Here is a 23,284-nt window from a genome sequence, read left to right on the forward strand (position 1 = left end):
AGAACCAGGCTACTGTGAGCCTGCATTCAGAGACCTGTTTGATTTGTATATATCAGCTAGTATATGTGCTTTTATAAACAATAGATTATGATTATGCATTAACTATTATATTGTAAAATGTACTCCCAACCCCACCTCGTGGGATAAACTCCTTCTCACAACTAACCTGTGTGAATACAGATGGTATGTGGTGTTAAACAACTGAAATGAAGTGATGTGGTCAGCGGATAAGCTCTTCAGAATACTCTGTGAAGAGAAAGAAAGAACACTTCTTGAATATTCTGTGCAAAGAAAAGTAATAAAGCAAATGTTGTCAGAGGGCTGCTGAAGCATTCTAAAGTTCTTTGAACTACATACATACATAATTTTCATACAGTTCTGCATCATGGTCATGATAAAAAAAACTGAGAAAAAAAACTCAACCGCAAGTATACCATCAGTTTAAATGAGAAAAAAGTTGTGCACATTAGGAACCCTACTGAAATGCCAGTTCCTTTTCATGGCAATTTCATTTCAAATAAATGAGGAAGAATAGCTCCTACACATTCAGAATGGGCAGCTGAGTCTAAAATACTCAAACGTTTATTACATTTTCCTTTTGTCCTTCCTCCAAGCTCATTTAATTTGGAAGATTCCCCCCACCCAAAAAATCCCCATTTTATCCTTACAACAACTTTCTGAGGGCAGTTGGTTTAGAAATATCACTTATGAAAAAGTAGTGCTTCCACAACATGCCCCATGGTGAACAGTATTATATCTGAAGGAAAGATACATGTGTGCAAACACAAGGCAAACATACATAACCCCAGGAGGCTTGGCTAAGTACAGCTCATGAGCGTGTCTACTGCATGTTCAAAACAAAAAGCAGAGGGCTGCACTTATTCCACAAACCCCTGAAATGAGCATCTCAAATTTGCTTTTAAATATATTTCAGCGCATTCAGAAGGTTGGGACAAAAACCTCTCCTTGTAAAACTCACGAGGAAAAGCCAGCAGGGCCCTCTCTGATTGTAATGTGTAAAGCAAATCTAAAGTGTTGGAGCAAAAATCCCAGCTCCAAGTATAAGCTAATGGGATCTGAGCTAGTGGTGACTGACCAAGACAGAGATCTTGCGGTTGCAGTGGACAGCTCGATGAAAAGGTCAACCCAGTGTGCAGCAGTTGTGAAAAAAGGCGAATTCCATGTTAGGAATAATTAGGAAAGGAATTTAAAACAAAACTGCCAAGATCATACTCCCTTATACAAATCTATGGTGCGACTGCACTTAGAATAGCGTGTACCGTTCAGGAGGGGATCTTCATGACAATGGAATGAGAAGCGCGTTGGAATATAACCTGGATTTTAATGGAATTGGCTTTGGTCCATCAGGGATATATGAAGTAAGATAAGCCAAGTGTAGCGTACCTTTAAAATTTGGTTTTCAGCACTTGAAAGGAACATACTTCCAGGTGGGATGAGTAGAACTGAACGTCATCAAACTGGCAGGGACTGCTCAACCAATGAGAGAGGCTTATTTCCCATCCCTGTCCAGATTCTGCGCCGCTACTACTTTATGAATGGAGAGCTACTAATTTTCCCCATGTGTGCAGATTTCCCTGAAGAAACCCAAATCCCCAGTTCTCCAGTGCAGCATCTGAAGGCTCCTGAGAGCTCCACCACATCCCAATTTTGCTGCACCCCAGCAATCTGCTGCAGAGTTATTGCTCCCACCCCATTTTTCCCCATGTGTGTACCTTTGCCTACTGCTTCCAACCCCCCCTTTCTTCCTCTCCCTGCTTGCAATGAGAAACTCCCTAAACCAAAGATCTTACTGCAATAAAGCAATAAACTTAACAGAGAAACTACAGAACACCAAAGAAGCAGAACATCGCAACAGGGATTTCAGAGAGCATTGGAGAAGTAAAAGAGGGCTTTAGGGTAAGTTACTAAAGTTAGCCTTTAATCCTTTCACTGCAGGGGAGCAAGATGTATTTCTTACTTCTGAGTAAACATGCACAGAAGGAGGGATATAGTAAAGATTAAAAGCAGGCTACCTAAGGTGATTGAGTGTCTCCACTACTGCAGTAATGTGAGGGGTTGCTACTGCACTCCTGGGGATTTTCTCAATGGGAATGGGGAAAAGTACTTCCACTGGAGAAACAAGAAGGAATGGAACAACCCACCCCCTTGGCCATGTCACTGCCAGGTCACAGAGGCATGCCCAGGATTTAATGCAGGGGGGACACGGCACACTGTGGTAAAACCGCCAGGGAGCTGCTTTCAGTAAAAAAAAAAAAAAGTCGGAGTAAAAGGAGTTTCAGCAAATGCAGCTTTTCAAGAGGGAAGTGGCTGGTTGGCAGCGGATTGGTGATGACATCATCTGTCGCAAAGGAATTCACACTGCTCTAACTTTGCATTAAATCGCTTGTGAAGACAGCCACCTGGTCACTGCTCCTAAAAAAGGTTATTGTAGAATCGGAAAAAGTGCAGAAAAGGGCAACTAAAATGATCAAGGGGCTGGAGCAACACCCCCATGAGGGAAGGTTAAAACAGCTAGGCTTCTTTAGTTTGGAAAAAAAGGTGAGTAAGGGGAGAATTTGTATTTCTAGGCACAGAGGCAGTGACAGGCTTTGTATTTCTAGGCGCAAAGATTAGGCGCAAAGATATAGGCACAAAGACGCTGACTGCAGCCAGGAAATCAGAAGACATTTACTTCTTGGGAGGAGAGCAATGACAAATCTTGATAAAATAGTTAAGAGCAGAGACATCACACTGACAACAAAGGTCCGCATAGTTCAAGCAATGGTATTCCCCGTAGTAACCTATGGCTGCGAGAGCTGGACCATAAGGAAGGCTGAGCGAAGGAAGTTAGATGCTTTTGAGCTGTGGTGCTGGAGGAAAATTCTGAGAGTGCCGTGGACTGCAAGAAGATCAAACCAGTCCATACTCCAGGAAATAAAGCCAGACTGCTCACTTGAGGGAAGGATATTAAAGGCAAAACTGAAATACTTTGGCCACATCATGAGAAGACAGGATACCCTGGAGAAGATGCTGATGCTAGGGAAAGTGGAAGGCAAAAGGAAGAGGGGCCGACCAAGGGCAAGATGGATGGACGATATTCTGGAGGTGATGGACTCGACCTTCGGGGAGCTGGGGGTGGCAGAAAGCTCTGGTGTGGGCCGGTCCATGAAGTCACAAGTCGGAAGCAACTGACCGAATAAACAACAACAACAACAACAAGGGGAGACATGATAGAGGGGTACAAAATTATACATGGTGTGATGAATGTGGATAGGGAGACATTTTTCTCCCTCTCTCAAAATACTAGAACCTCAGGTCATCCCATGAAGCCGATTAGTGAGACATTCAGGACAGATAAAAGGAAGTACTTCTTCACACAGTCCATAAAGTATGGAATTCACTTCCACAAGATGTAATGATGAGCACTACTTTAGATTTAAAAGGACAAATTCATGGAGCATAAGGCTATCAATGGCTATTAGTCCTGATGGATCCAAGTATCTGAGGCAGTCCCACATATGTACACCAGTCACTGGGGAACTTGGGCAGGATGGTGCTGTTGCACTCATGTCCTGTAGTGGGTTGCCTGTGGGCAACTGGTTGGCCACTGTGTGAACAGAATGCTGGACTAGATGGACCCTTGGTCTGATCCAGCATGGCTCTTAAATTCTGATTATTCTGTCCCGCCGCCATTCCCCTCTTTCACTGTAACTCCCCACCCCACATGCTAGGCCTTTCCTGAGGGTCCCCCAATCCTCAGAAGCTTCTGGGGGACAAAGAGGGCTGCACCGGGTGTCACAAAATATGAACATAACATCAATTGTTGATAACATAGAATAGTATCATAGAATAGTAGGGTTGGAAGGGGCCTACAAGACCATCGAGTCCAACCCCAATTCATTATATTTCACAATTCATTATATTTCACAGAAGTGCTATTCATAATAATCTGTGTATGCTAACTGTAGTGATTAGTAATACATTGATTACCTATGTATGCTATAAGCTGGCTTTAAGTGCAAAAATGTTTTCTTGGAACTAGGGCAAAAAAGCTTGCCACAGGTGCGTTAGTTAATTCTTAAAAATAAAAAGCTCATTACCTCATGAAGAGATAGACCTTTGCAAGGGTGCTTCTGAAGTGAACTGTAAGTCTGGCTGTGTTATGGAGAGGCTCTCCTGAGGTCATGAGCAAGTGGTATGACTGAGTCCAAAAAGTCATGGTGCACAGATGTGTGTTTAAGATAAAAGAACTAGAGGTACTGCTAAGCTGAATGCTATGAGTGATAAGATTTTAACACGGTTGACCAGAGAGAGCCTGGAAAAATGAGAAGCCTACCAAACATGATTACCTAAGCTCTGCCAACCATGCCTGCTAGATAGAGAACTATAAAATCTTAAGGATGACTGCTTTAGAACAGGGGACGGGAAGTTCTCCTTGCTCAAGTGCATTGGATACAACCCAGTATCTTTAATATGAATTTACAACCATTTGTGAAGGTATGCCATCTTTTGTGTTTTACTGTAGACTCATAAATATCTTCCTTCCGTGCCTGTTACAATGTTCACCACAGCAATAAATAGAGAGCACACTGCAAACATCACTTTTTATTGTGTGAAGCAGCCGAGTCCTACAGACGTGCATAGCTGTGGTGATGGCGTGCCTCGTGCCAATGTAACTACAGTGGCAACCTATTTGAGACAAGTAAGACAAGTCAATCCTGTCATGCTGCAATCCAAGGACAACTACTTCCTGTATTAGGGGTGTGGCATTGTACAGCGTAGGACATATGGATGACAAAGAAGTTCCCCAGTCTTGAACTTTGTGTCACATCTCAACCCACTTCTACAGCCCGTAATAGCTTTTTGCAGCACCACTAAAGTTTAGGAAGAGATTATGGTGGTCACTAGTACAGTAGCATTAGCCCATGCAACTGTAGGAACACCATGTTCTGGGTTGGTATTCCATATCACAAAGTTGTGGCATCATGCTAGTGAAGCAGCTTGTGTGTTTAGTTCTAGTCTTAATGCCACTTGCTTAGAAGTGTTCTTTTCAAAAGAATCCAGTTCCCCGCTTACTGGGGAGCCACCATTGTGAGTACATGCAGGTCCTGTGGCGGGAAAGGAAGGGAGCTGGCAAGAGTCTGGGCTGCAGCGGTGGCAGCACCTCCCCGCAGCATGAGCGCCGAGCCAATCAAATGGCTGGTTGTCTCCGCTGGTGGGAACAGCGGCAGGCAGTTCCCTCTCTGGTCTGCTCAGGGCTCATAAAAGAGGGAGGATTCATGTGTTGGCTGGCCCCTTTGCTTGTTGGCATGAGAGGTCAACCCCTAATGGACTTGCATTTTCTTGAGCAAAAGTTCTTAATATACATTCTGATCGGCATATTTGACACCCCAAATCAAACTGATAACAAAAGAAAAGGTAAAATATCTGGTAGTTCATCACAACTGTTTTGATAAATGAACTTGAACTCTCTTGTTACCTCAGTGCTTGGGCGAAATGTGATCTGAGTTGATCCACCTCCTAAATCCAGCATTCCTACACATCTTTTTCTTGGAGCATTCAATCTACCTGAAATGCATAATTTAATTAAAAAAAAGTTAATTAAATATTTAGTCATGACATTTTGTCACAGAAAACAGCCAAGAAAAACATCTGAACATTCCCAATACTAACAAACACACATAGACTGCCAGGCTTATGGTTCACAGTTATTCCTGGGCAAGTGAACAAAGATCAATGGAAAAAGTGGGGAGAGGATACAGTGTCCCCCTTACACACTAGTGAAAGTTTAGTTAGAAAGCAAGACACCCTGCAGTAATTGGAGATTTGTTCTATCGCCACTCATCTCCATTAATCAACACACACAAACCAATAGTCACTTCTTGGGTGTATATACACATGGTCACCACTCAACTCTCCAAGTGAGGGTGAGAGTAGCACCGTGTTAAGACAATCTGAAGATCCCTCCAGGCATTGCATCTCTGTGTGGATTCTGGACAACGTAGAAGTCACCCTGCTCTAGGTCATCCCACTTAATATTATTTGTACTTCGGAACATAGGAAGCTACCGGAAGATAGGAATCAGAGGGTGAAATGTAGTATCTTGGTAAAGAGCATGGCTGGCTGGCTGGGATACTAAATGCTGGGGACTGACCTCGGACCGTCTGCGTACAAAGCATATGTGCTCTGCCACTGAGCTGCAGCCCCTCCTACTTCTGGTGGAAACACTTGTATTACAAAGTCAAAAAAGGTGTGTTCTATTTATCTGTATTTGCCATAATATGTTTTAAATTCACACAGGTTTTAAATTCAGACTTTCTGTGGAGAATTTGACTGAGGCACATTCAAGTATAACTCCCACTGAACACGGCTGTACTGACCTCCAAATAAATATGCACAGGACTGTGCTGCAAATCTTGTAATTTCATAGAGCAATTTCCAATTTGGACATTTAGAAAGGATCACAACATGGAATATAAAACTTGCAGGTGACAGATCACAATTTACTTATACACATACCTGTTAGAAAGTTGACAGTGATCCATGCTGAAATACCTAGTTTTAAAAAAATGAAATTATATGGATTTACACAAAACCATTTCCCACCTCTACTAATAAACTGATTTTAAAAAATCAAAGAGGTCAAGTTTGTTCAGTCAAGATCTCTCCAAACTGAATGAATGAGCGGGAATGACAGAATGAATGCTGGAGCGAACAATTGTAACTTATGTACATGCTAAAGGGGTCTAAATTGGCTACAACTATGCCAGGGGAAAAGACATTGGCATGCTAAAGGAAAAGCTTATTGAAAATATCACCTCAGGTGCTGTTTGCAGATGGGTTTCCTCATCTAGCTAGGGATGCATGCAAAGAATCCTGCTTTCATGCATGTATGATCCTAGCTGGTCCAGGGCAATGGTGTGCACATTTTCCCCTACATTCAAGTGATATTTGTATGGGGAAATGGTCAGTGTTAAACTACCCTAAGTAATTTCTAAAATACAGCACACTGCACATAGAAGACACCATATCTACAGAATCTTGCCACAGACCACATTTCCAATTATTGAAACAAATGCGAAGTCTGAAAGCACCCTAATAGACAAGTATTAGTTGCTATACAGGAACTAGAAAACCCCCCATTACATTAACTGCAGTGAATGCTCACATTCTTTTGTTGTTGCTCGCACCTCCCTCACTGTCACTTCACCCTTGCTAGCATTCTAAAGTTCATTGGGGCAGGGACCTTTTCTGTTTGTACTTGTTATTCTGTAAAAGCCATGTGTTATACTAAGTACCTATATAACCTATATGCAATGTGTTTTACTAAATACCTATATAACAATGTTATATAGGTATTTAGCAAAAACAACTGCACTTGCCCCTAATTTCATATTGGTCTTCTCTGTCGTACAAAACTGTTCTTGCAGAATCAAAGCAGTTGTATGAAGTTATTGAAAAACAAATTCAACCTACCTTCATCTGTTCCATCCATTATGGAAACACAATCGTTCCTCACAAGGAATGGAGATGCTTGAAAAATTTCCTTTACCTAAATTTAAAATAAGACTTTATTTTAATTTGAAGTAGAATAAAAAAAACCTTCCCTTGCCCCCCAAAAGGCAAAGTTCCTCAGAATTTAGACCCTGACTTTTAGCAAAATATTTTGAGCATTACAGTAGTTTTCCTTATAGCGCCATGCGGGTCAACAGTAAGTATTTCCTTGCACCCCCCCGCCCCCAGAATGGAAGTATCTTCCAGAAGAATACTTGCAATTCATAAAAAATAACCTAGCCCAACTAAGCAACAGTACTGACATGATGATCAAGAAATATTGTTTTCTGCACTTTAGCTTCAAGGCTAGAAGTGCTCAGTTTCTGGAAGGTTACAAATCCATTGTGTCACATCATGTGACCTTCCATGTGCTTATCTGAAAGGGTAGTTTTAGTCGGAGGGCTCCTAGCACTACAAATCAAAGCTACTGCACCTATTCCATCTTTTCCTCCTCAACAGATATTTTCCTGGTATGAAAAAAGATGAAAGCAGCAGTGTGAAAACATGGGAGGGATACAAATGGAAGACGTTGCCTGGACCCTGGTAAAATTCCATGTTTGAGGCAGGACGATTACAGGATAAATGGTTTGTCTGGAAGCATCCTTAGACCATAAGACAGAAGATACTGACAGACAGCATGTTGTTCAGTTGTTAAGTCGTGTCCGACTCTTCGTGACCCCATGGACCATAGCACGCCAGGCCTTCCTGTCCTCTGCTCTCTCCCGGAGTGTGCTCAAGTTCATATTCATTGCATCGGTGATGCTATCTAGCTATCTCATCCTCTGGCGACCCCTTCTCCTTTTGCCTTCAATCTTTCCCAGCATCAGGGTCTTTTCCAGTGACTTTGCTCTTCGCATTAGGTGGCCAAAATATTTGAGCTTCAGCTTCAGTATCTGTCCTTCCAATGAGCACTCAGGGTTGATTTCCTTTAGGATGGACTGATCTGACCTCCTTGCAGTCCAGGGGACTCGTAAGAGTCTTCTCCAGCACCACAATTCGAAAGCATCAATTCTTCGGCGCTCAGCCTTCCTTACAGTCCAGCTCTCACAGCCATACGTTACTACTGGGAAAACCATAGCTTTGATTAGACGGACCTTTGTCGGCAAGGTGATGTCTCTGCTTCTTACTATGCTGTCTAGGTTGGCCATAGCTTTCCTCCCAAGGAGCAAGCGTCTTTTAATTTCATGGCCACAGTCACCATCTGCGGTGATCTTGGAGCCCAAGAAAATAAAATCTGTCGCTGCTTCCATTTCTTCCCCTTCTATATGCCAGGAAGTGATGGGGCCAGATGCCATGATCTTAGTTTTTTAATGTCGAGTTTCAGACCAGCTTTTGCACTCTCCACTTTCACCCTCAACAATAGGCTCTTTAGATCCTCTTCACTTTCTGCCATTAGGGTGATATCGTCTGCGTATCTGAGGTTGTTGATAATTCTCCCGGCAATCTTAATTCCGAACTGTTGGAATTCATCCAACCCGGCGTTTCTCATGATGTACTCTGCATATAAGTTAAATAAGCAGGGAGACAATATGCAGCCTTGTCGTACTCCTTTCCCAATTTTGAACCACTCGGTTGTTCCATGTCTGGTTCTTACTGTTGCTTCTTGAAAGGTTTCGTACAGGTTTCTCAGGAGACACGTAAGGAGGTCTGGTAGTCCCATCTCTTTAAGAATTTGCCACAGTTTGTTGTGATCCACACAATCAAAGGCTTTAGTATAGTCAATGAAGCAGAAATAGATGTCTTTCTAGAATTCTCTTGCTTTCTCCATGATCCAGCGAATGTTGGTGATTTGATCTCTAGTTCCTCTGCCTCTTCGAAACCCAGCTTGTATTTCCGGTAGTTCTCGGTTCGCATACAGCTGAAGCCTAGCTTGTAGGATTTTGAGCATCACCTTGCCGGCATGTGAAATGAGCGCAATTGTGCGGTAGTTTGAACACTCTTTGGCATTGCCCTTCTTTGGAATTGGAATGTAAACTGACCTTTTCCAGTCTTGTGGCCACTGTTGAGTGTTCCAAATGTGTTGGCATATTGAGTGCAGCACTTTAACAGCATCATCTTTTAGGATTTTAAATAGCACAGCTGGAATACTGTCATCTCCACTAGCTTTGTTGTTAGTAATGCTTCCTAAGGCCCACTTGACTTCACTCTCTAGGATGTCTGGCTCAAGTTCAGTGAGCACACTATCATGGCTATCAGGGACATTAAGACCTTTCCTGTATAGTTCTTCTGTGGATTCTTTCCACCTCTTCTTAATCTCATCTGCTTCTGTTAGGTCCCTGATTTCTTTGTCCTTTATCATGCCCGTCTTTGCACAAAACGTTCCCTTCATATCTCCAATTTTCTTGAAGAGATCTCTAGTCTTTCCCATTCTGTCGTTTTCCTCGATTTCTTTGCACTGTTCATTTAAAAAGGCCTTCTTGTCTCTCCTTGCTATTCTCTGGAACTCTGCATTCAGTTGGGTATATCTTCCCCTTTCTCCCTTGCTTTTCGCTTCCCTTCTTTCCTCAGCTACTTGTAAAGCCTCAACAGACAGCCACTTGGCTTTCTTGCATTTCTTTTTCTTTGGGACGGATTTCGTTGCTGCCTCCTGAACAATGTTACGGACCTCCGTCCATAGTTCCTCAGGCACTGTCTATCAGGTCTAACCCCTTAAATCTATTCCTCACCTCCACTGTATATTCATAAGGGATATGATTTAGGTCATACCTGAATGGTTTAGTGGTTTTCCCTACGTTCTTCAATTTCAGCCGAAATTTTGCAACAAGAAGCTCATGATCTGAGCCACAGTCAGCTCCAGGTCTTGTTTTTACTGACTGTATGGAGCTTCTCCATCTTTGGCTGCAAAGGACATAATCAATCTGATTTCGATATTGACCATCTGGTGATGTCCATGTGTAGAGTTGCCTCTTGTGCTGTTGGAAAAGAGTGTTTGCTATGATCAGTGTGTTCTCTTGGCAAAACTCTATTAGCCTTTGTCCTGCTTCATTTTGTACACCAAGGCCATACCTGCCTGTTATCCCGGTGATTTCTTGACTTCCTACTTTAGCATTCCAATCCCCTATGATGAAGAGGACATCTTTTTGTGGTGTTAGTTCTAGGTGTTGTAGGTCTTCATAGAACCGATCAACCTCAGCTTCTTCGGCCTCAGTGGTTGGGGCATAGACTAGAATTACTGTGATGTTGAATGGTTTGCCTTGGATTCGTACTGAGATCATTCTATCGTTTTTGAGATTGTACCCCAGTACTGCTTTCCCCACCCTTTTATTGACTATGAGTGCTACTCCATTTCTTCTAAGGCATTCTTGCCCACAATAGTCGATATAATGGTCACCTGAACTAAATTTGCCCATGCTTGTCCATTTTAGTTCGCTGATTCCCATGATGTCGATGTTCAATCTTGCCATCTCATGTTTGACCATCTCCTGCTTACCTTGATTCATTGACCTTACATTCCAGGTTCCTAAACAATATCGTTCTTTATAGCATCGGACTTTCTTTTCACCACCAGACACATCCACAGCTTTCGGCTTTGGCCCAGCTGCTTCACTCTTTCTGGCGCTACTTGGAAATTCCCTCTGCTCTTCCCCAGTAGTATATTGGACACCTTCCGACATGAGGGGCTCATCTTCCGGCGTCATATCTTTTAGCCTTGTGAAATGTTTCAAGGGGTTTTCTTGGCAAGAATACTGGAGCGGGTTGCCTTTTCCTTCTCCAGTGGACCACAGTTTGTCAGAACTCTCTGCTATGACCTGTCCGTCTTGGGTGGCCCTGCACGGCATAGCTTATGGCTTCACTGAGTTACGCAAGCCCCTTCGCCACAACAAGGCAGTGATCCATGAGACAGACAGCATACATAGCAGCCTACCATAGCTGTGTGTGCTCCCTGCCCCTCTGCAGTTGCTCACAAAATTCACATCATCTTTGCTTTGGTTTTACATAGGATTGTCAGATTCACTGCTGGTCTAGAACAGAGGGGAAAAAGGTGAAATGTGCATGCATGTAGAGTGGGAGAAGAGAAAAACATGGGACCAAGTACTGCTCTCAAACCCTAAAATCATAGCTGCACTGATGACACCTAGCTCCAAATCTCTGGATGACCTATGAATATTAACTGTATTACTGCAGATAACTATGCATTTCTGATGCAGCTTCTCATTAAGATCCTACTGTCAGTCTTTATTCCCAAGGTTTAATTTTTAGTTAGTGAACTGAAATGTAGATGTCAGATGATTTCAGCATGATAGCTGTACAGAATATATACGTTATTCTGATGTAGGTATTAAAAAAGACAATGGAAGTAAAAAAAGGAAGTACCTTATCCAGCAATTTTTGTGCCTTTTCTCCAGGCAGCAGCCTTAAACCAGCTGTTGCTTTAAGGACTAGAGGGGTGGACTTCCACAATTTCATAGGAACAACTTCTTTAGCAACTGCCAGTAGCTCATTTATTCCTTGAGCACTCTGGAAAGATAAAAGAGCACAGTGTTTCTATTTTAGCAGTTAAGAAAAGAACACTTTTAGTAGGGATGAATGCTTATATATGAAGGTGGGATACTGTATTGGCCCTCTAATACTACAAATGACTTGGCTACGCTCCTGGGGCCAATACACATACAAGAGCACTACATCTGAAATGTAACTTTATCTCCAGTTAAAAGGTTCAGGTAGCAGGTGATGGGAAAGACCTCTGCCCAAGACCTTGAAATGTCACTTACTCCCAGGTAAGTGTGCAGTGCACTGTGGCCTAAATTGATTAATTTACAGAGAACAGAGAGTGAGAATCAGACACCCCCCCTTGAGATGTAAACTTCAAATTACCTTATTAATGTCATCAGCATATGCAGAAAGTCCTGGCTTTATTGCTCTGAATGTGGCACGGATTAGTCTAGGAATTACTGTTAAAAACAAAGATTAATGCAATAGAATTAATCCACACACAATCTAGCAGTTTGCAAATTAAAATACTGAGGATCAAGGTAACCTCATAATGTGAAACCCTGCTCCATAATATAGCACATATATATGACAGAGTGAGGTAGGTAAGTGAATAAGACGTTAAAGTCTGTTCCAGCTGGACCGTCCCTTCTACCTGTGCTGTTGATCTACCACAACTTTGTTGTTGTTCAGTCGTTCAGTTGTGTCCGACTCTTCATGTCCCCATGGACCATAGCACGCCAGGCCCTCCTGTCCTGCGTTCTCTCCCGGAGTGTGCTCAAGTTCATATTCATTGCATCGGTGATGCTATCTAGCCATCTCATCCTCTGCCGTCCCCTTCTCCTTTTGCCTTCAGTCTTTCCCAGCATCAGGGTCTTTTCCAGAGAGTTTTCTCTTCGCATTAGGTGGCCAAAATATTGGAGCTTCAGCTTCAGTATCTGTCCTTCCAATGAGCACTCAGGGTTGATTTCCTTTAGGATGGACTGATTTGACCTCCTTGCAGTCCAGGGGACTCGTAAGAGTCTTCTCCAGCACCACAGTTCGAAAGCATCGATTCTTCGGTGCTCAGCCTTCCTTATAGTCCAGCTCTCACAGCCATACATTACTACTGGGAAAACCATAGCTTTGATTAGACAGACCTTTGTCGGCAAGGTGATGTCTCTGCTTCTTACTATGCTGTCTAGGTTTGCCACAGCTTTCCTCCCAAGGAGCAAGCGTCTTCTGATATAGGTTGATATCATTTATTGTTATTTTAAAAAAGGCATTTTGATGTTTCTTGTAAGTGACCTTGGAAGGATTTGTATCCTGAAAGGTGGGATATAAGTAACTGTAATAAATAAATTATATTCATTGTTCATATGAAAACTGCAAATAGGCTGTGTTCTTTGAATTTGTTGCTCAGAATCAACTTTTGATTTGTATCGCAACCAAACAACTGCAAGGTGCAGGAAGAGCTCTAGCTTGAAATATAAAAATATCTGAACCACCATCCACATCAAAGGCTCTCAGCTATGTGCAGTATATTGTAGCCACCATGGCTCTAAAAAACAGTATGACATCCTTCTGGGCCACTTCTTGAACACTTGTCTCAAGTCTTTCCCGTGCTGGGGGGGCAGGCGCGGGGAGAGTCATCATGCTCTGATATGAGTAACCAACAGACTGTATATTCTGTCTCATTCTGAGTGCACTATGAGATGTTGTTCTGTCCTAATCCATCCTAAAGCACAGACTTGAAGGGAACACATGTATTTCCGTCTATTCTCAATGTGGTGCTCTGTGAAATGTTCTCCCCGTTACTTTTCTTGGCCTTTACCAAATATGCTGAACCTGTCAAAGAAATCTGAGGTCGGAAAATACTGAGACTGGAGCTGAATATATGACGCACTTTCTGCCCTACAACTGGGGAGTTCTGCCACATATTTTATCCTCTAGTTATCCTACTGAACTCTTCCCTCAAGGAAAAGAGCCATATTAATTAGCTGTTGGATTTTCTATTTCCATCTTAATCCTAATCCTAAACATGAACTTTAGGAAGCACAACGGGCACTTCTACATTTTTTGTGGTGTAGATATTTTTCTAACCTGTCTAAAAGGAGGCAACACTTTTAGTTAGTGCAGTAAATACATAACATACCTCAAAACTAGGCTTTTTTTACACAATACAAAGGAAGAACCTCAAGCAGGCTTTTTCCACAGACTGATTCTATCTCAATTTCTTTTGTCAGTGAGCCTCCCTTAAATAAGAATATACTTCTCTTAAAGAAAATCACCTCAAGGACATTGCTTAGATTAGTCTAGGTCATATGTGTTCTTCCTATTAATGAAGAATTGTTCCTGAAGTAGTCAAGTTAAAGCTCCACAAGATAGAAAAGTGAATCAACCAAACATGAAGCAGAATAGTGGGAGAACCACACTAGATGTTCAGTATAAATTCAGTATGCTTATACAGCATTCAATTTTAGTTAATGTCACTGCATATAAGGATTACATAAACTAATCCAGCCTTCCCCAGCCTGGTGCCCTCCAGATGTTGCTTGACTCCAATTCCCATCAGCCCCAGCCAGCATAGCCAATGGTCAGGGATGATGAAAGTTATAGACTAAAACATCTGGAGGGCACCTGTTGGGGAAGGCTGGATTAGATTATGTAATCCTTACTTAAATGCAATGACATTAATTAAAACTGAATGCTGTATAAGCACACTACAATATACTGAACATGGAAGAATATTTTAGTTATACTGTAACCCATCCCAACCCTCTCAGAGTGTGGTGGGTTCCAAACACAAATAGTTAAAAATATATATTTTTGAAATGTTAGCTATGTTGCACTTGCAACATTTCTTTTTTATCTTAATTTCGAAGACATTCATCACGCTTTGCAATATATATAATTATCATTATTTAGAGAACACAACAGAATTGGCATGAGGGCCCATGCCTTAACACTTTCTATTAGTAGATGGTAAAAGAATTAACTGAAATAGGCTGTCCTACCTTTTGGCTTCTGTGTGAATTGGAATATGTGTATTCGAGTCCCAGTGCTTCCAGCATCAAACATGATTCCATAAAGAACTCCCCGATCTGTTCCTGATGTCTTATTATTAAGCTGGTTTTGCAAATCAGCAGCAGCATCTTTTGTTTTAAAGTCCAAATTCCGTTTCACATATACAGCATAAATACCAGCACATGTAAAAATAACAAAAGTGAAGAAGAGTTTTGGTATCTTCATAGCTTTCACTAATCTTTCTTCTTTCACTTCAAACTGGAGTTGCCTACTGCACTTCTGCATTAAAAAACAAATAATTACAGACAAAATGGCACCAATACAAAATGAATAATGAAACAAGTGTTGAAATAAGATGTGGTCACTTTCTCAGCTTTCTCTCAATATTTTTCAAATTCGTCAAGTTGAAACTGCTGGGAATTTCTGTTCACTAGCACAACATTACCAGCATCAATTTGTCACAAATTGTTGTGAAAGACTGACACTTAATGTGAAAATATTGAGCCAGGATTCATTGTGCTTTAAAGAGACTAGACACAGCACAAAATTTTGACCTGTGACGTAACAGTCTTCTTTTTCCTTGCATCTTTAGCCTTGAAGAGACATTTGCCATATAAAAAATGATTATCGGTAAAAGACACGACACAAGATACCCATTAGTAGAAAGAGAGCCTTATAGCACAACCGTATGCATGCTTAGACAAAAAAAAGTCCTACAACTCCCAGCAGGAACGCTGGGAGTTATAGGACTTTTTTCTGTTTAAACATGTATAGGATTGCACCCTTAAGCCGCAATCCTATACCTATCTACGTGGAAGTATGTCCCATGAATTCAATGGGACTTACTTCTGAGTAGACATGTATAGGATTGCACTGTTCATATTTTAAAATTATGAAGATAACCCTAAGGACAGACCATTAACAAACAAACCTAGCAAGAATTATTTTTAGAACTTGCTCATGCTATACAATTACACAAAACAAACTGAAAATATGAGTGAAAGACTGAGGCCATATTTGCCATTATCAGATAGGAATTAATGTATTGGGTGGAAAAATGCCACTTAAGTAAAAACACAGAAACATCACACCAGAACTCTAAGGCAAAGCAATGGTAGGAATCCACAAACTAACTAAAAATGGAAGACTCTTAAAACCCTTTTAAAGTCATTGATTTAAAAATCTTAATACATTAACCTCTGACTTAACAAGGGTGTGTGCGTATGTGAAAAAGAAAGAATGGTGAAATACCTTTACAAAGACTGGTGTGTGCTGTTAAGCTAATGAAGCAAGTTTCTCAAGACAGGTTGCAATTACATAAGGCTGGTGAGTCCTCCAGAAGTTTTCCTTGTTGGCCAAATATAGCATCCCTAGGGAGGTGTGTGTGTGGCTTTAAATTCTCATAGCATCTTCAAAGGATTGCGCAAATATGAAATTCAACTGGGCCAAAACTCTACATTTATGACCTTGCATTGGGGAGGAGTTACTACCCCTTCAGCCATTTTCTCCTGCCACAGCAGCAATTAACCAACTATATTCAGAAGGAAAGGTTTCATACCCTGCCTACCATTTTGGGTAAGTTCCAGTTATAATGTTATTAGAACATGGTGTGTTATGAGGTCCATTTCCTTTGGAATCCAGAGAACCTTGCTCTCTATCAATTATCATGGGATACCACCCTTTATCTTGGGACTTTTTCCATTATCTTACTGTTCCCAGACAGTTTGGCACAGCATATTCTGGTACTGTTTTATCACTGAGAACATAGGCCTTTACATGAAATAGCACAAAACCGGTGAAGCTTCTTTAGGCTTTCTGGCAAGAAGGCCAAAGATCAGTTAACATTAGTATATTTAGATTTTTAGCCTGTGCCATCTGGGGAACCCAAGTCAGTAACGAATGAATAAACCACCTACTCCCCACCAAAATAGAGTAACATTTCATCAGTTCTTTGATACTTCCTTATTCTTTTCCAACTTAACCTGAGCCCAGCTCTATATGAAGGCAAATAAAACCATATGCAAATAGTTTACTTAAGATTATAGTAAAGTTAGCTTAACAAGATCCAGGAAAGAAACAGGAAAAGATTGTTAAATTACTGTATGACAAACAAGTCAAACTAAATCCCCATCTGGCATGGAGTCTGCACTCCTGCCTTGTGGAGGTATTAGATTGTCATTGACAGCATCAGCATTCAAACAAAGGTAGCACATGAATAGGCACTTATATCCAAGTCATTTGCAAAGTTTAACAATGAATCAGTATTTGCATTTCCCACAATTGTAATCTGAATGTAAAATCTATATTGGCTAGAATGTACATTCAATTTAAAAATGGCTGTCTTCTGCTCTCTGTGCTGCATTAACAATGCTCTCAGCTGACACTTTCCAAACTAAAAACAAACAACTTATTTCTTGTGGAAACCTTCTCACTTTAGAGTGGATAAAAAGCAATTATTTAAATTAGATTTTAAAAACATTAACCAGCCTAGTTAAAATTAAATTTGAGTACAAGTATATTAAATCTACACTTTTGATCTCTTAAAATTGAATCAATAACCTACCTTTAAGCACATTGACATGCTCCTCCCTTCTGCTTTTAATCTACAACCTACAATCAGTGAGGTTATAGATTGTTGAGCGTGTCATGCGAACCCAGGGCACTGGATTGTTTAGGGGCAAAACAACCCAAAGGTTAACCGAACAGTTAAAACAGTTTCTATGTAAATAAAGAAGGGGGGTTGAATCTTGTTTGAGGTTAATATACTATATTATTATAAGTTTGATACTAGAGGCCATAAGCTTCATCACAGCATTGAGATCTGGCTTCAGACTCCAGGAGCTGCCATCTTTATATCACAATGAGGATTACCTACTGTACCCACCTGGATTATCTTGCACATTCATATTACACACCTAAATAACTAGAGCTCTGCAATTTTCTCAGCTCTCAAATTATGACAATTTAGGGCACAATCCTAAGCATGCCCCAGCTAGTTATAAGACTTCTTTCTGTCTAAACATACATAGGATCGCACCATTACTCTCTGTAAGCAAACAAGGATATTTCCTTTTTGTCTTATGAAAATGAACTGCTCTGCCCAGTAACTAATGATCAGACCTTGCTTCTGGAAAATGCTGCCCCCCTATGGATCTAAATAAAAGAGATTAGCTACTTTGTGTTTCTGGGGCAGAACTGGGATTGCAGATGATTTAAATAGTATAGGAAAAAGAACAGAAGTGAAATGAAGTAGCAACACTAGAAAGAATTATAACCTTGTAGATAATGCAAATGCTTCTTTAATTGTAAATTAATTGTAATTTTGGTGGAAAAACAGGATATACATTTAAATTAATACATACATTTTAGTGATTAGGTTAACGAATTAGGATGCATAATTGTTAAAGAAATATAAGAAATACCAATGAAAGTTTAACTGGGGTTTTAAATCCCTGAGGTTTTAAAATCAATCCACCCAGGTCACTTTAACATGGATAAAAACTGAATAGTGACAAAATAAAAATATCTGTGCACATTCAGTGTAAACTATTACATTTGGAAAACATACCAGACCAGAGCTGGGCCCTTACCACAAGTATCTCCTCTTCCTCATCACAGAACATGTGATGCAGTATCACCCAGTTGCATTCCTCACCCCTCCACTTCATTCGCTGTTGCTTGAAAAAATCAGGACACTCACCATGTCATGATACCACTTTACTAAGCTTAACAGGGAAAGAGAAATAACTGCTCCATGAGGCAGCGGCCTCATGTTGGCTGTAAAGGTTCTGGCCTTAATCTTCAGGATCTATGGTCCACTTCTGCACACCCATATGCCCTACAACCATATGGACTTGCAGTCCATTTAGACAGATCCCTTCTCTCTCTCTCTCTCTCTCTCTCTCTCTTTCTCTCGCTCTCACTCACACACACGCACACTATATGTGTGCAAATGCACAGACATGTACACACAGAGGAAATGTAGAGCAGGATGAACCCTATTCTACCATGAAGTCAATATATTTTAGGTTGTGAATGCTCAGTTATTATATTTTAACTATGAGGGTGGGGGTGTACCATCTAGATTTTCTATCCCAGTCACAAGGCACAATCCTGTGCATGTTTAGGTAGAAAAAACATCCCTACAGCTCCCAGCATGCCCCAGCCCTAGAGCAGGGATACACATCCAAAAGACAGAATCTGTACTAATTATACACTTGTACATGTGCATGAGCACGTGCACACACACACACACACACACACATACACACGTGAAACGCAAAATCTTTAGAGAGGGGGGTCTACCTGACTGAACTCAGACCCAAACAAATGGTTGTATGTATGTGTACATATATCAAGTTTATACCAGTCTTTCCACACACTCCATGGACATTTCTCAAAGTAACTTAAAATGTTACACAAACCAGACAAGAAACAGTGTGCAACACACACGTAGATGATGGCATGTGGCAACTGCACACTCAGGCTTTTCCGCTGTGATGGACTACTGCTTTTTAGAGCACATGCCACCTAACAGCAAATGTGACAAACAACTTGTAAATTATCTTCTAATTTTTTTTCTGTGAAGAAATTGTTATTTTTCAGGTTGTCTTCACCCAAGTACACATACATAAGACAGTCTGTGTGTACGTAAAGATATGGAGAAGACGATGGGTACTACTGAATTATATTTTTAAAAACCACTTTAAAGAGAAGGATGTGACCAGATGTACAGGAGTACAGAGCTCATGCAGCTTTCATGGTTGTGTAAAAGAGAACATTTCAGCAGATATAGCAGCATTCCTCCCTCCCTCTCTCATATCCACACAAGACAGGCTGCACTTGCCAAATGCTCTACCTTCAAAGCCAGCAGTTAAGAGGACTTTTCCATCTGGCCATCCTAGGAGGAACTAAATCATTACTCTATACTGGGAGGAGGGGGGAGAGAGTCAAACCTTAACCATAGGTAGGTTGCACCAGTGATAGTATTAGCATTTTTCTTGTTATTGATTAACTTTATACAAAGGGGGGGGGGAATTTCCCAATACAAAGGAGGACTAAGGCTCTTATTCTTCAAGTAGTGGTATAGCAGGTAGACCACACCCTGTATGGGCAAAGTGGACCTTGCTCTTTTACACAGCTGTTAAAACGAGGAGCTGCCCTATCACCATTTGTATCTGGACATTCTAACAAGAAAGATGTATGCATATAATATGAACCTGTTCAACTATCAAGATAACCTTCTGATGCCCTCCTCTGAGTGCCCTGAATTTCTGAGGCAAGATGGACAGCATCAAAAGACAAGGCCTTTTTTAATCATAATACAACTCATATCTGCAGCTCCTTCACTTTACTTATCTATCAGGCTACTTCTCTTATGATCTGGGGAAATAACTAAAAACACAACTTTTTTTCTTTAGCCTTTAACAGTTTTATATATACTTCTGAAGGGGATTGTTAACAGATTTATTTGTTAAAAATTGCTATGGGTGGCTTTTACACCATTATTAGACGCCTCAAGAATCCTTGCCCTAAGAGACAGGATATACATATTCTCTAAAAATAAATAAATTTGAAATTGGGACTCCTAATTAAATGTGAGTCCTAAGTCTAAGGTTGAAGACTCTTGGACCACACCGACTACCTCTCTCTCCCCCACATGCAAAACACAGTCCAACCTTCTATGCATATGTATTCAGAATCGAGCCCTGCTGAATTCAATGAGATTGACTCCAAAGTCCCTATGCAATGGGATTTCTGCGTCCATAAATCTCTTGGCAGCCTATTTGAAAGCAAACAGCACATATCTTTTCATAAGTTGGAGCAAGAATTTTTAAAATGTTTTTGCTTTGTGATATTGTTTTATGAGTAGGATTGTTTAAGCCTATTTGGTAACCTACTGTAAGCTGCCTTGGGCACTATATAGTGAAAGGACAGGACAAAAGTTTTTTTTTTTCAAATAAACTAGTGAACAACCCCAGTTTCACACAGGTTGGAGCAGCCCTTCGTTTGATACAGCGAAGCCTTCAAGCGAATTTACCAGCTGTTAGAGCTGGACACATTGTGCCCACACGGTCAGAGTGAAGGCATGCTCACTGGCATCCCTAGGCTGCCCCATAGCAGGGGAGAGGGGGCAGACCCTTAACCTACTAATCTCCTGGCTTCAGACTTTATCGAGGTGCACACTCCTAGGGTTCCCTTAGTATGCATGCCAAGTTTCAGATTTCTAGGTTTCATGGTCTTGGGAACTTTGGTGCCAATGGACATAGTCACATCCTCTTTTATTATTACAGATAAATAAATAAGAACACAAGGGCTGCCTTGTCAGATCAGACCAATTGTCCATCTACTCCACTGTCCCTTTTCCCACAATAGCCAACAAGATGTCTCTGGGAAGCCCAGAAACAAGACACAAAGGTAACAGCCATCTTCTGTTGCCGCACCACTGCATCCGGTACTGGGAGGCATACTGCCTTTGAATCTGGATGATTCGTTCCCACTGTTAGTCTTAAGATGCAATTCTGTGCATGTTTAGTCAGAAAAGGTCCTACAACTCCACACTGGCTGGGGAATGCTGGGAGGTGTAGGGGTGTTTTTTTTTCCCTGTCTAAACATGGGGCTTTTTCACAGGGAGCTTTTATCCTGCTATTGAGATTACTCACTCACGGAAGTTTGCGGGTGTCTTTAACCCCCAGGAATGACCTTTATTCCATTTTTAAATAGATGGGAGATAATGAGGTATCAAATCACCCCGCTTGCGTTTCGCCTGACCTCGCAAGAAGAGGAGCTAAATCAAGGAAATATATGGAAGACTCAGTTAAGGGGGAGAAGGAGGGGGAAAGGGGAGGGGAGAAAGGAAGCATGTGTAAAGGCAGTCCGTTGTGATCCGGCATTTAAAACATAAGCGGAAAGCTCATGTTTTAAATGCGGGATTTTAGGCTGGTGTAGATGCTCATGCAAAGGATTGCACCCTGAATCCTCCATGAATATACTTCATCCCTCAATTTAAAGCCAGCTAAGCTAGTGGCCATCGCCACATCCTGAGGCAGCAAGTTCCACAGGAGAACAGCTTTCCTTCGCGCGCTCCGACCCCACACGTGACAAGGTGCACCTGCCGAAACTCCCTCCTCTTCCCCAACGGCTAAAAAGGCCCGGAAGGCCCCCCCCCCACCGCCCGTCCTCTTTTCCAGCTGAGGACCCAGACATCTATCTCCTCACCACCACCACCAGTATAGAGATCGCTTTCCCGGGCATGTTTCCTCGGTAATAAGCGCCACAGAATTATACGGCGCTTACTCCCGAGGAAGCGCGCCACAGGACCGCAACCGCGGAGCGCGCCATTCGTTTCGCTTTCACCCGGGAAGCGCGGTCTGGACACCCGCGACAAGCCCAGCTTACCCCCACGCCTTTTTTCTCGGCTGCCCTGTAGTAGCCCCTTCAGGCGGACTCCGCAGCCTGCCTCCCCGCCACCCCACGCAGACCCGCCGCCGGCTGCGGGCACCAAGCCGCTTCCTCGTACACGCACATCCCGGTCGCCGCCTTGAGGCACCGGCGCTCCGGAGCTGTCGGGAAGGCGTCGAGCTTACTTTCGCGCTCACCTCAGCTCTTTGGAAAGCCGAGGCGGCTTCCCGGCGGGCGGCGGCTCTTGCCGAAGCTAAGGGGGCCGACATCCCCCATCCCACTTCCCTGTCAGCTTCGCCCAGTCCGCGTTAGGAAAGCGCTCCCCATTTCTCCACGGCTCGAAAGCGGTTAGCGGGTGGAGCCGGGCAGGCCTGAGGGAGCTGCGCATGCGCGCGCCGAGCCCGCCCTTTCCGCGCGGCGCCGCCGAGCGCCTAGTTCTTCTGAGGTGCCTCGGCGCGTTGGGGCGTGTAGCCGCCTCCCCTCCAGTCGCTCGGGGTTAAGGGGCAAGAGATAGAGGTACTTATCGAGGGCGGGAGAATCCGAGCGGCCACGGCAGCGTAATGTCTTCATTAGGGCCCACGGAAAGCCCACAACGCGGTGAACGAGCTTTTGAGTTTCACAGAACTCTTCCTCAGGCTGGACACAAAACGGCGATAGTGAGGGGGAAGATGAGAAAACGACGTTGCGTGCCCGGTAGTAATGGGCGTAGTGAAATGTTTGGCAGTCTCTGCCACTGAAAGCTGTAGGAGTTATTGATGAGGAAACTGAGAGGACTGCAAGCGTGGCAAAGCTCTGCACGGTGAAATCCTTTACGTGGGCGCGAGGCCCATGTGGTGAGGCGAATTTTGCCGTGCAGTCAATGTGTATTTCTAGTCAGAAATCCAAGGAAAGA

General features: G+C 42.3%; 1 protein-coding gene across 9 annotated transcripts in view; it reads right to left on the reverse strand.

Moving 5' to 3' along the window:
- Window positions 1-22,738, reverse strand: part of ENTPD6 (ectonucleoside triphosphate diphosphohydrolase 6) — a 39,829-nt gene extending 17,091 nt beyond the window's left edge. For 3 of the 9 annotated variants that reach the window (XR_014786967.1, XR_014786965.1, XM_084829180.1), the window contains exons 1-8: window positions 22,590-22,738; window positions 14,982-15,270; window positions 12,370-12,446; window positions 11,869-12,012; window positions 7,477-7,552; window positions 6,520-6,555; window positions 5,480-5,568; window positions 167-246 (exon numbers count right to left, since the gene is read on the reverse strand). Coding sequence is in view for 4 of the 9 variants with exons in the window: in XM_084829180.1 (XP_084685306.1) it covers window positions 167-246; window positions 5,480-5,568; window positions 6,520-6,555; window positions 7,477-7,552; window positions 11,869-12,012; window positions 12,370-12,446; window positions 14,982-15,270; window positions 22,590-22,661 (863 nt within the window). In the remaining 5 variants the exon portion in view is untranslated. Of the gene's footprint in view, window positions 1-166; window positions 247-5,479; window positions 5,569-6,519; window positions 6,556-7,476; window positions 7,553-11,868; window positions 12,013-12,369; window positions 12,447-14,981; window positions 15,271-17,554; window positions 17,654-22,389 lie in introns of all 9 variants that reach the window. The other 6 variants (XR_014786966.1, XR_014786964.1, XM_084829179.1 and 3 more) reach the window with 4 other exon arrangements.
- Window positions 22,739-23,284: the final 546 nt, after the last annotated feature.

This window comes from Heloderma suspectum, chromosome 1, assembly GCF_057233095.1.
Source record: "Heloderma suspectum isolate Gila_16-S chromosome 1, 16-S_ref, whole genome shotgun sequence".
Classification (NCBI taxonomy): Eukaryota; Metazoa; Chordata; class Lepidosauria; order Squamata; family Helodermatidae; genus Heloderma; species Heloderma suspectum.